A 13,728-nucleotide genomic window follows, 5' to 3' on the forward strand; every position below is an offset into this window, starting at 1 on the left:
GGACAGAATGAGTGGAAGATTATTTCTGTATTTCTGTGCATCATGAATGGTTTCTTACCCAGAAATTCACTGCTGCAGTGTAGGAAAGGTCCCTCTGGACTGAAGGGCTGTGCCACACACTGAGCTCCTCCCTGTGCAGCCTGGCAGGGCCTCGAGGGAAGGGCAGGAGCAGAGCCCCAGGGCTGCAAGCTCTGCTGCTCAGACACAGCACAGGAGCTTGCTGCACCTGTGGATGCAGCTCCTGACCTGCAAAATACACAAGGGCATCCAAACATGCACAGCAAACCCTGGCCAGACTCCCAGGGTGCTCCAACACCCCAGCTCTCCTCCAGCCCTCTAAAATCACAGGCACATTTACATTCCTCAGGAAGTTTCCAGCAAAAAGCACTCCAAGGACTTCCTTGAAAAGATGCAGAAGCCTCAAAAACCTGAAGGTAAAAGTAGTCATTAAAAAGGCATAAACAAAGGGCATCATGATTGTTTTGCCACGTCTCCAGACTTGAAAGGAGGCTGAAATAACCTTTATATAATCCCATTAGCATTTTCCAGCAAATACAAGGCATTTTAGGAGGCTGAATGATATCTTTTCTTATCATCCAGAAAGGTTAAAGGTATTTATCTGATTTAATATTTTATAATTTATATTAAGTGACACAGAAGAATAAAGCAGGCAGGCCAAGAGGTGGCTGCAGTGACACAGCAGAAGCCACCCTCTGCTCTTCCAGCAATGCCCAATGGCCTGGGCAGGAGCCAGGGAACATCCCTTGACCATCAGCTCTTCAGAAAAGTGGATTTTGTGTTGTGCCCTGCCTTGGTGAGGACCCCAGATGCCAGGGTCAGCTCCCCCACACTTAACACTACCACTTGACCCCATTTCAATGTCACATTTGCAGAGCTGGTGCTCTACCATCACATTCCCAGGGGATGAAACATCTTCTGGAATCATAGGATCATGGAATTACTCAGGTTGGAGAAGCCCTCTAAGGTCATTGAGTCCAGTCACCACTAAACCATGTCCCCAAGTGCCACATCCACTTTTTTGGAACACTTCCAGGGATGGTGACACCACCAGTGCCCTGGACAACCTGTGCCAAAGCCTGACCACTTTTTCTGTGAAGAACTTTTCCCCAAAATCCAATCTAAACTTCCCCTGGTACAACATGAGTCAGTTCCTGTCATCCTATCCCTTGTTCCATGAGAGCAGAGCTCAATCCCCACCTGGCTGCACCCTCTTGTCTGGGAATTATGGAGCACAAGAATTCCCCTTCTGAGTGCCCTTTCCTCTGGGCTGAGCCCCCTCAGCTGCTCCAGACCCTTTCCCAGCTCTGCTCTGGCTCTGGACATGCTCCAGCCCCTCAATGTGTGTCTTGGGGTGAGGATCTCTTGCAGTGCCTGCATCTCCAGCCTGCCTGTCCTCTGTCCTTTCCCTTGCCAGGAACACAGCCTTGACCAAACTGCAGCATCCTCCATGGAGGGAAGGAGTGAAATGTCCCTTCTGTGGAAGAAGGAGGGAGGGATTGTGAGAGAAGAGGGGTTTGGTCTCAAAAATAGCTTCCAGTTCCCAGGAGGACCCTGGGCAGGCACCAGTGCTCTCCACAAGGGTGACTCTGGATCTGCAGGAGCAGCAGGTCAGGAGCAGCCTCCCTCCCTCTCTGGGAGCCCAAACTGCCCCATCTCACTGCCCTGGGGGCAGGTGGGCACCAGGGACCTGTGGGTGTCCCCTTTCTCCAGCCATGCAGTCCTTGGGGAAGTATTGCTTGTTTTCCATCTCTGGTAGGGAATGGAAATGAGGAGGTTATTCTTTGCTGAAACATTCTGGAAAAGTCAGAGCTGAAATCTCTCACTTTTCTCTTCCATCTGTTTATTTTTACCACTTAATAACACGTCTGTCTCATCAACTGTTCCTGACACTGTGGCAAGAAAATCCAACTCAGTGAAGACAGATTTATCAAAGAGACATTAGCTCTTCCTTACTGTGTGACACCACATCAGCTCTTCTCCTGCACATGAAGTCTGCTCTGTAATTTCAAAGTGTGTCTTCTATCTCTTTGAGGGGGTGATATGACCAATACATTTGAAATTGTTGCTTGTTATTCAAAAGGTTATCCAAACTGTGAAGATAAGAAGCAATTTCAAGTGCTTCAAGGAGCCTCCTTTTTTTGATGTGTTTTTCTCTCCACTGCCACATGATGTTACAGACCTAATTTCAAGAGATTAGTAACAATTGCAAAACAGTCATTGAAATAATCTGTGATAGAGGACAGAACTCTGGGACAACATGAGAAGTCTGTGCAATCAATAATTTCTCACCACTAATAAGAAAATCGTGGTCTGCAAGCTTCACTGTGACACCAGAGCTGCTCCTGCTTCCCCAGGAGGTGCCTGAATGAAGGTCAGCAGTGTGAATCTCCTTATGACTCATCTTGGGTTTATTAGCTTGACAGTGGATGGCTTCACTCACCCTTTTTGTTTCAAACTGTGCTCCTGCTTTCATTCCTGAACCATCCCCCTGATGGGAAGGCCTGGAAGAACTGAATCTGAACCATCTGACATTTTCAAATGAACTCTTGTACCACTTTTTCCTTATTTTCTTGCCCTGCCACAAGTTTGTTTCATAAATTTTGAATCCAGCTAAGGTGAACCAATGTGTTTGTTTGCTTTTTGCCCAGGGAGCAGGGATATTTCACTGAAACAGAATTGAAACTCCCAGTTTGGTGCTCAGAGTCACTCAGAACACATCCATTCCTCTGGGCATATTCTGGTAGCACAACCACAGCCTTGGTTGGGAGGGACATAATCCAACAGGACACCCAATCCAGCTGGCAGCAGGACAGAGCTGGGGATGTCTCCATGTGCCAAACATGATGGATAAAGGCTGGCTGTGAGAGCAGCACCTGGGTTTAGTGATTCCCTGCTCACCAGAACTGAGCCTGTCTCTCCATTTCTGCCTTGGGCATGGTGCTGTTAACTCAGAGGAAGTTGACTTCCAGGACCTGCTGCTCCAGAAGTGATGCTCAGCTAAGGAAAGCAACCCTCAGCATTTCAGAAAACAGGTGATTCCCATCTCCTATCAGTTCACAAGATCATCCTCTTCACTCCTTGTCCACATGAAAGGCAGCATTAACTTCTAGAGAACCATAACCTGTCCTTTGGGAAACTCCTTCCTTCCCTGGGAGTGAATGGCTCCTGAATGCCCTCAGGATCTCTCCTGCCTGTATGAGAAGCTACTTCCAAAAACAAGGGAAAGAAGACTAAAGCCATGTTGTTGAATCTTGGAATTTCCCTGTGTGTCCCTCTACATGCTTTATTACACTGTGAGCACATTGCACCAACAGCACCATGCACTCTGCCCCTAATGTGGGGTAGAAAATGATCTGGAAGGTTCTACACAGCATGGAAAACCTCTTATTGCAGAAAACAAGGAGAACCTGCCAGTTTCTGAAGAGTAAATTCAGATTTACATCTGTGAGGGAGAAGGATTTTTTCCAAAAAGATGGAAAGAGTTAAGTGAGCTGGTAAATGAAATTACTCAATATTGCCCCATACTGATTTTTTTTTTCCCCCAGAAATTCCTCCTGAAATGAAGGACCTGTCTTGGGTTTCTTTCTCTCTTTGGTTGAGGCTGGAGTGTGGCTGATATGAGACAAATCCATCTTTTCCTTCGATTACAAAGATGCCACCTGAATGAAACCTTCAGGAATCTGCTGCCAGGCTGGGGTGGATCTGCCATGCACATGTCACACACCTCCTGACTGCACTTGGGCCCAGGACCTCCCAGTAACAGACTGAGATGTCCAAGAGCCCCTGATTTCTCTGATTTTTACTGCCTTGTTTTCTCAATCCTTTTGGGTGCACTTGCCTTGTTTTGCCAAACCTCAGCAAATGAGTGGAGAACTGCATCCCAAATGAATTCTGTAGCAGAACATACCAAGCTGTTGTGCAAGGTCCTTCCCTTCAAAACATCTGCCCTAGCAGAGAGGAAAAGAAGGGCATCTATCTAAAAATAAAATTATTGAATATTTAGGTGCTGCTATTTTCATCATATATTGTTTTAAAGCTTCAGTTCACTTGGTGCTTTTGAAAGACTTGGGTGAAGGAAAGCACCTGTTATTACCTACAAAAATGTTCTAAGTGCTGTTTGTAGCCTCTGGGCACAGACTGGCCCAGAAACAGAGGAAGTGGAGTGGGGCATTCACATCCTCTGGAAAAATCCCTTCACCCACGATTTTTCTCCTGGGAAACTGAGAAGCCTCAGAGAAAAAGGAAAACAATAATTATTATCTGAGTTGCTTCTCCTGTGTTGTGCTCATGTGGAATGTTTTTGGAGATTGATTGGTTTCATGTGAATTGTTTTGACTCTTTGGCCAATCAGGGCCAAGCTGTGTCAGGGCTCTGGAAAGAGTCACAAGTTTTCATTATTATCTTTTTAGCCTTCTCTAAGTATCCTTTGTGTATTCTTTAGTATAGCTTAGTATAGCATTCCTTAATATAATATAGTATCATAAAATAATAAATTAGCCTTCTGAGACCATGGAGTCAGATTCATCATTTCCTTCCTTTGTCAGGGCACCCCACAAACACAATAGTGGAGGGCAATGGCTGTGGAAGATGAGGCAGAAAGGGAATGCAAACTGGAGCTGATGTCTTGATCCTGCTTTGTTTGCAGCTGCCTGAGCCCTCCTCCCTTCCCACCCTTTCAGCTGGCTGTGGAGCCCAAGGTGCAGATCAGAAAGGGACACGTGGCAATGTTGGGATGCCTTGTCTGTCCTGGATGCTGGGAGATGGAAACACAGATTTCCAGGAAAATTTACTGGCACTAACCAGTTTAAGCACCGTGAGGGAGTTTGGATTTCACATGTAAAGGTGGGGATGAAGGATCCATATCTCCATCCCCTCCTACAATGACTCCAGCTGAGGCCCAGGACACAAAGTCCACCTTTGGAATTCAGTAAGTTCCCAGACATGGCAAACCATCATCTCAGGGAATGAACCACCATAGGAAGGCTGCAGGGTCTCCTTGGAGGAGCAGAACTGATGACAGGGACAAGTGCTGTGGTTGGCACCGAGACAGGAGAGCACCTAAGCCACCCAAGAGCCACCCTTACAAAGCAGATGGACAAATCACAATGAATGAAGACTTTTTTTTAAATCTACACACTTCACCTGACATCACTTCATCCTATCTAGTCACTTGATCTGCCTTCTAAATCCAAACTCCAGTATTTTTAGTTACCTAAAAAAAGAAACAATGCTCACCCAGAAGAGCCTAGAAGCTCAGGCTGGAAGCATGCAACCCCAGCAGATCAATATTAAGTTACATCCTGGCAATTAGAGAGAAAATAAACACAGTTAACTCAGAGCCACGTGAAGCTCTGTACATTAAAAACACCAATAGTGTTTTATTCAGAAAAAATAAACAGCCTTGCTTTGAATGAGATAAACATTCACGTTAGATGACACTTGGCATGATAATGTGAGCCAGGAACAAGCCATGCCTCAGTGCCTCCACAGCACAGCAGGCTGTGAATAATCCTCAGAGGCAACCTCCTCCCAAATGCCTGCTCAGCCATTCCCACTGACTTGTCCCCAGTGCCTGCTGCTGCTGAGTTGATTTTTGGTTCATCCTGAAATTAATTTTTTTTTTCTGGTTTAGCTCCTCTATCAACCCATCTTATTTAAACTTATTTAAACTACATCCTCTGAATTTTCTTGAGCTTTAGATTTTTTTTCTAGGAGACTTTCTAGTCTGCAGCCAGCTGGGGCCCCTCTTCTTTCCCTTGGCTCTACTCACTGTGAGAAGAATAAAAGCCTCCTCTGTTCTCTTTGGACAGGTTTCCAGCACTTGGAGAATGGTTTATCTGGAAGCAACATTTCAGATTTTTCTATGCTGCAACTGGCACCACAGACAGGGATGTATCTTCACTGCTGAAGGAGAGCAAAACTGAGAAAATTCTGCCTCCAACCCTCTTTTAAAGCAAGACAGAGCTCAGGCATTCTCCCCACCCTGCTGCCCTTGACCTCTCAAGAAGTTCTGCCCTCCAACCTCTTTCTTCCACAGCACCACAGCAGCCAGAAGGGATCTCCAGTGGTCTCTGGTCCAGCCCTCAGCCAGCTTACATCAGGTCTGGCACCTTCTGCAGCCCAAAGTGAACCTTCCTCCAAAGATGGAGACCCCACAGTTCCCGAGGGTCACTGGCTGTTACTGAGCAATCCCCTTCATCAAACATCCATTAGGAAGCAATCAGGGAGGGGCTGGGACACCCAGGCTGTCCTTTGGGCCCACCTGTGCCTCTCCCTGCACAGCTGGTTCCCCACAGAGTGCTTGAGGCTGCCCACAGCACAGACAGGCACACAGACACAACAATCTGCATTAATAATAACTTTTTTGAGGTTATCCTTTCTCAATCCTGGTACATTCCATCTCTCCTGTAGGATATTCTGCAGCTGAACTTGGAGCTGCAGAGGGCTGAACACCCTCTGTGCCCTGCTGGAAGGGGCAGGGGTCAGTGCACCTGCCTGGACACTGCTCCAGGGCAACACCAGCCTCCAATGTAAACACACACTGCATGCAACATCTGACCTTCCTTCTCCTGGCAAGCTACTGCCTCCCCCCTGTTATAAATACATAAATGCATAACTTAACACCTGCTTTGACAAGGAAACCACACTGGGACCCTGTGGAGAGCCTGCACTGTTTCACCTGGTTCCCTCAGTGCAGCCCTGTGGCCCTTGCACGGGTTGGGGACATCCAGCAGTCGTGGCTGGGATTTGAGCCAGAGGGGTCTGTAGTGTTTGTGGGCTTCTCAATGCAGCAACATTTGTTTCCAGGCAGAAAACATCAGCCTGTGCCCTTGCCTTGCAGCAACACCATTTTTGCCTGGCAGTGTTATGACTGGTGGGTGGCTGTGTCCCCTGCCAGACACCACAATGACTCCTTGCTGATCCCAATGCTCCCACAGGACAGGCAAGATTCCCAGTGGGAACTGAGGCCCTGCACACCACAGAGCACAGACAGGAGAAACCTTTCCAAAGAAGCAGCCTTGGCCTCATTCACACAGGGCTGTGCCAAGGCTGGGAAGCAGCTGATGGATTCTGACAGATTGAGCACTCAGACTGAGGCCTCAGTGACAGAGCAGCTCCCCAGGCTGAGGCTCAGGGCCTGTCCTGCCCCGGGCCAGGCAGAGCCAGCTCGCTCTCATCGTTCTCCTCAGGCTCACTGCTGAAGGTGGAGGGGCTGCTGCTGGGCAAGCTGTGCCCAGAGCCCGTGCCCAGGGAGCCCTTGGGCTCAGTGCCCAGCCCCAGGGCACCCTGTGGGCACACACGGGCAGGGGCTGGCTGGGAGTCCTTCCTCTGGCTGACAAACTGCCTCAGCAGGGATTTCTGCAGGGTTGTCTGCAGGCTTTCACAAGTCCTCTGGTTTGTGCTTGGCTGGGTGTAATGCAAATCCAGCTGCAGGACCACATCTGTCTGGAAGGGGAGAACAAAGAACACGAAGTGAATGGGAGAATCAGATTGGAAGCAGAGCTTTCCTATGCTGCTGCCAGCAAGGAGCCTTGGCTGCTGCTGTGCAGGCTCACAGCCCCATGCTGTGGCACGATGGAGCAGCACTACTGCCAGAGAAAATGGGCTGAACACACTCCTACAGCTCACTGTGCCTGCAGGCCTCAGCCACAGAGTTTGGATTTCTCCTGAAGTCAGACCATGTGGGATCCCATCAGCTCCATCAGGGAGCTGCCACTGCCAGCATCACCCCTGGGGCCAGGGGAGCAGGAGCAGAAAAGAGTTTCTAGAGGAAGATGCCATGTGAACAGTGACAAATGCTCTGCACAAGCACAGGCAGATGACACCAGTTACTGCTCCATCACCCACCACTACTGTAACCCCATCACAAATACATCAGGCACAGTCAGCCCTGAGTGAAGCCATGCTGGCTGTCACCCAATCACTTCCTTACTTTCCATGTACCTTAGCATCATTTCCAGGAGATAACAGGAGATCTTAGGATCATTTCCAGAAGGATCTTCACACAGTCTTGCCAGGCACAAGGTGGGACTGACTGGGCTGTATTTACCCAGGTTTTTGTGCACCATGGCCAAGAGCAATGCATGTGGGAGAGGAAACCATGAACCACTCACAGTGCTCAAGGCCAGGCTGACAGAACAATTGGGGCTTGGAGCACCCTGGTCTAGTGGAAGGCATTCCCTGCTTGATGAGCTTTAAGGTCCCTTCCAGCCCAAACCATTCTGGGATGCTATGAACTAAAACACCCCTCACACTGTAAAAGCCAGCAGCTTTAACCAGCAGTGCTCCATAGGGATCTACTCACTGCCTAGCACTATTTTAGAATTTTATAAAATATGAAGAAATAAGAGAATAACCACATTTGTGGCAGTCAAACCCCTGAAAGCAGATCCCCAGCACAGCACTGTGCCTGAAACACCTGTAAAGAGCAGGGAGAGGTACAATGGAACAAGAAAATTCTGGCAGGCAATACCTGGTCCAGGTCTCCTGTCTGCACTTAAAAGCAATGCAGAAAATCAGGGAAATGTTCAGAAAAGAGCTCCAGGAACAATGAAGAACTGAAAGCATTGCCATATGCTGAAGCACATCACGTACAGAGCAAGCAGAACTTGCTGGAGGCAGATCCAGGCAGCAGCTTGAGAGCAGCACTGGGTGTAAGATCCACTGGCTGTGTGTTAGGGGAGGAAGAAAAATCCAAGAATAAACAAGGTGCATACTGCTGTTTGAGGAGAAACAAGCCAGGGGACAAGCAATTCTGCTTCTCTCATGGTCTTTAAATAGTTTGAGGGTGTTTTGAAGTGTGCCAAAGAGGCACAGCTTGGATCAGGCTTGGCAGTGTCACCCTGCTGACTGGAGATCCTGGCCAGCCCATGAACTCATCTCTCAGGCAAGCACACAGCCAGTGAGACATTCCTCCACCTGAAATAACTGAAATAATTCCTCCACCTGAATTCATCTCTCAGGCAAGCACGCAGCCAGTGAGACATTCCTCTACCTGAAATAACTGAAATAATTCCTCCACCTGAATTCATCTCTCAGGCAAGCACACAGCCAGTGAGACATTCCTCCACCTGAAATAACTGAAATAATTCCTCCACCTGAATTCATCTCTCAGGCAAGCACACAGCCAGTGAGACATTCCTCCATCTGAAATAACTGGGCAGGTCTGACCTCCCCGTGGGTGATGGGGCAGGGAGCAGCCTCCTGGGCAGGCAGCAGAGAAAAGCTGAACAATCCATGACTGGTGATGCCTCTCTGCTCTCAGCAGAGGCTGCTGTGGGTCAGCTCTGATAGCAAAGTCAGGCAGAGGAGACAATACAAAAGCAAAGAGCATCCACAGTCAGGTTCTGCAGCCTGATTATAAATCAGAAAGATTTTGCTGAGGTGGAAAAGGTGAGGTGAAAGGACAGTGCTCTCCTATAGAAACATGCTGGGAGGGCTGGGTGTGTCCAGCCTGGAGAAGAGAAGGATCCAAGATAACTTCAGAGCCCCCTCCAGTGCCTAAAGGGGCTCCAGAGAGCTGGAGAGGGACTGGGGACAAGTGCCTGGAATGACAAGACGAGGAGGAAGGGCAGGGATAGATGGGATATTGGGAAGCAATTCTTCCCTGTGAGGGTGGGGAGGCCCTGGCACAGGGTGCCCAGAGCAGCTGTGGCTGCCCCATCCCTGGAAGTGCCCAAGGCCAGGTTGGACAGGGCTTGGAGCAACCTGGGATAGTGGAAGGTGTCCCTGCCCATGGCTGGGGGTGGAACAAGAGGAGTTTGCAGGTCCCTCCCTAACCCAAACCAGTCTGTGATTCTCTAAAAGAGGGTGGCTTTTGTGCCTTGAAGGCCAACAAGCTCCTCTTCAGTCTGGATGTGACAGTGACACATGGTCAGAGAGGCAGATCCAGCTCCAGCCATGCAGATAAGGACATCAGCTCCATGAGAGTGCAGATCTGGGGAAATGTGCACCTGGCTACTCTCTACCTGAATTTTCTGCAGTGCACAGAGCTGGAAGATGCAGTCCAGCTCCTCCCTCTTGTACACAGAGGCCAGCAGAGTCTCCACGTGGTCCAGACAGCTCTCCCTCTGGATGGCCACAGCATCTGTGTCCTGCATCAGGAAAACAAGAGGAAAGGCAAGGAAATTTCAGCATCAGCATGAAGAACTGAGGCACAACTGCCCATCAAACATGTGCTCAGGGCTTTGAATAAACACATTGCCTGGTGGAAATGCTGGGTATCCTAATGGAAGTGCTACAGAAAGCCACAGGAATGCAGAGGTTTTACTCACTTGCCTTGTGGGTAATGAGAGGACCATGAGTGTCTCAGCATATGCTGCAGTTGAGATAGCCACAATATACAGAGTACCATCAAACAATATCAGAAAGCATCAACCCAGACAGAGCAACACTTCAGAAGGCTGCCAGCATCTGCTCCTCTTCTTCAGCCCAACCTTTTACACCCCTCATGCTGATGCATTGCCCCTGGGTGCCCTCTGCTCCCTTTGGTGGTTGCTCAGTGCCCCTGGGCACTCCATGGCTCATTGCTGGCAGTGCTGCTCACCTGCTGTAGCCCATTCCCAATTACCACAAACTCTGAGCCTACACCTGAGTACATCTCACTGTGAAAAAAGAGGCATTTCCAGCAGAGCAGGAAGCAGCACCAGCTGGTATCACAACCACTGCAGGACCAGCAGTGTGTTATGGAGGGAGCAAGTTTTCCAAAGGCACTGAGCTGTGCTGAGTGCTGATTTAGCCCCCCACCATCTACAGAACAGCCAATTCTTGCTGAGTTGCTCAAATTTAACCAAAACAGCATTGAGATCCTCCTCAGTACCAACTGAGCCACAATAATACCCCAGGAAGAGACAAGGGAATAAAGATCTTATGAAATCACAGGTCATGGAATGTAGGGGGATAGAATATAAGTAAATAAATGTAGTATAGAAAGTAACCTTACCCCCTAAAGAGTTGCAGCTGGGTTAATTATTAAGGATTAGGAGCAGGCCTGATGTTAACAGGCCACAGCTGTAGCCAAGAAGAAGAGTGTTATAAAAGAGTGGATTGGTTGGTTGAGGGGAACTGGAGTTGGTTGGATGCTGTGAGGACAAGGAAGAGTCAGTGCCTAGAGGAGCTGCCTGTGAGAAACATGAAGGAGGTATGAAACTCTAGCAATATGGAACCCTTGCAATGTAATGACAATAGAACTCTTACAATATGATGACAACCATGGAATATCCTGAGTTGGAAGGAACCCACAAAGGTCATTGAGTTCAACTCCTGGCCCTGCACAGACACCCCAACACCTCCCCCCTGTGCCTGAGCATTGTCCATGTGCTCCTGGAGCTCTGGTAGCCCTGGAGCTGTGGCCAAGTCCTTCCTGCCTTGGATCTGAGCCCTCCAGAATGGGGGACAGACCACAGCCTACCAGCCCCTTCCAGAGGGTTCCCTCTGCCAGCCAGCTCTGGCAACCATCCCAGTGTGATCCTTAGCAGGAGAAGCTGCCCTGGGCAGGCTGGTGAAGGAGGCTGTTGGGATATTTAGGGAGGGGGAAGTTGGAGAAGCCCTGGGAGCTCTTCCTGACCCTCCCTGAGCTGCTGCCTGCAAGCAGCCAAAGAGATTTGGTTCTGGCCAGGAGAGTATGAGGAAAAATATTGGATTCCAAATGCTGGCTGGGATCTGCAGGCATCAGGATCAGCCCTGCATGCAAGGCTGGTGGAACAGGAGGTCACTGGAGGCTAAGGAAACACCATTTATCTCTGTGCAAGAGAAAGCCAAATCCATCTCTGCACTTGGCAGCTCATTACAGGAAAGACAAAAACCTGGAGGAGTTTTGGGGAAGATCAGGCCAGTGAATGGAGACTAAAGAGGCAGGAAGCAGGTCAGGCAGATGCTGCTGACACAGGGCTTTGGCAGCATGGCTGCACAGAGGAGGGTGTGTCCAGCCAGTCCATCCTCCAGCAGGGCTCTGAGCTGCCTCAGCCCTGGGGTCCAGCACAGAGAGGACACAGAGCTGCTGCAGAGCCCAGAGGAGGCCATGGAGATGCTCTGAGGGTGGAGCCCCTCTGCTCTGGAGCCAGGCTGGGAGAGCTGGGGCTGCTCACCTGGACAAGAGAAGCTCCAGGGAACCCTCAGAGCCCCTGCCAGGGCCTGAAGGGGCTCCAGGAGAGCTGGGGAGAAACTCTGAAGTGACAAGAGGGGAATGGCTTCCCACTGCCATCAGAGATTAGGGACAATGTCCTCTCCACTGTGGAACTTGCTCCCTGCAATTCAAACCATGTCTTACTGCCGTGTTGGAAACAACTTTTGGTAGATTTCAAGGCCCTGTAAAATCAACATTTTTGCTTTTCTTGCCTAAACTACAATTGCCTTGCTCCTTCCTTTCATTACTTTGTCTGTGTTTTTGTTGGCACACTTTTTTTCCATGAAGCTTGGACCCAAAGCTGGACCCAGTGTTGCAGCAACAGCCAGGAGAGCCAGACAAGATCTCACAGAGATCAGAGCTCTAGTTTGCAACCTTGCCATGGGTTTGTGCCCTGGTTTTGTGGCCTCAGTTGTTTTGGGCTCTGACCAGGACTGGTTCTCCACTCACTGCCCATCCCATGCTGATGCTACTTTTTATTCTTGCTCACATGCAGGAACTTGTATCTGCTGAATAACAGCCTTGGCCTCAAATTGTACCTTAAGTTATCCAAATCCTTCAAAAATCTGCTTTGTAGCACCTTGGTGTTATGGGATCTGTGTATTTAATAAGCACATCAGTGAAGATATCAACCAATCCCACAGCCCTGATTTTCCAAAAAGCCCAAACATACTCAATCAGCCTCCAAGAAGGAAAGTTTCCTCTTAGTTATAAGTAGAATTTCCTGTGCATCAGTGTGTGCCCGTGGCCTCTGCTCCTGGCACTGGGCACTACTGGGAAGAACTTGGCTCTTTCCTCTTTGCACCCTCCCTGCAGGTGTTTGTAAACCTGGAGGAGCTCTTCCTGAGCCTGTCCTTCCACAGGATGAACAGCCCCAGCTCTCTCAGCTTTTCCTTCCTAGAGGGGGCCCAGTGTCCCCATGGGCACCTCAGGGGTCCCAGAGGGGGGTGGTGGCTGCTGTGATGGCTGAGGTGGGCAGGTGACACTCATGGAAGGACATGCTGCTGCCTCTGCAGACAGCCCTGGAGCTCAGTGGGAGCCAGCTCCACCATGCAATAGGACAAGAAGAGGGATCTGGCTGTACTGGGATCCCTTTTTGTCCCCCTGATCCCTCTTGAGACAGCTCCAGAGGCAGGAGCAGGCAGCTGGGTCCTCCTTTCCTCCAGTCACTGATGTGGGGCAAAGCACACAAATACATGCTCACATACACAGACACAATTTTCATGCATGATGCTCACAAGGGGAAATGATGCTGCAGCTTAGGAATGGGCAGGATCAGGCTCCAAACCTCCTGGATACACCACACTGCATCAGTGACCCCAATGTGCTGAGGAGCAGTGTCCCTCCATGAGAAACAAGGACCAAAAAATCCACCACAAATGAGCTCCACTTCAGGAGGAGGGCTACAGAAAACAAGGGAAGGAGCAGCACATTAAATCTGTACAAGTGGCATGGAGACCATCAGTAAAGCCCACACTGGGCACGTGGTCTGTGTGGCATTCACATTCTCTGGAAAAATCCCTTTGCTCGGGATTTTTCTCCTGGAAAGCTGAGGAGCCTCAGAGAAAAGGAAAACAATCCTT

The 13,728-nt window shown here is 49.4% G+C and overlaps 1 protein-coding gene across 1 annotated transcript in view; it reads right to left on the bottom strand.

The window, feature by feature from the left end:
• Nucleotides 1–605: 605 nt before the first annotated feature.
• The window catches only part of LOC139597047 (mucosa-associated lymphoid tissue lymphoma translocation protein 1-like), a 29,408-nt gene continuing 16,285 nt past the window's right edge, over nucleotides 606–13,728 (bottom strand). Inside the window, exons 14-16 of the mRNA XM_071442001.1 lie at nucleotides 9,990–10,115; nucleotides 3,875–7,467; nucleotides 606–3,842 (exon numbers count right to left, since the gene is read on the bottom strand). Coding sequence (XP_071298102.1) covers nucleotides 7,153–7,467; nucleotides 9,990–10,115 — 441 coding nt within the window. The 3' untranslated portion in view covers nucleotides 606–3,842; nucleotides 3,875–7,152. The remainder of the gene's footprint in view (nucleotides 3,843–3,874; nucleotides 7,468–9,989; nucleotides 10,116–13,728) is intronic.

This window comes from Agelaius tricolor, unplaced genomic scaffold, assembly GCF_023055355.1.
Source record: "Agelaius tricolor isolate 1412-34295 unplaced genomic scaffold, bAgeTri1.0.p SCAF_16, whole genome shotgun sequence".
Taxonomy (NCBI): Eukaryota; Metazoa; Chordata; class Aves; order Passeriformes; family Icteridae; genus Agelaius; species Agelaius tricolor.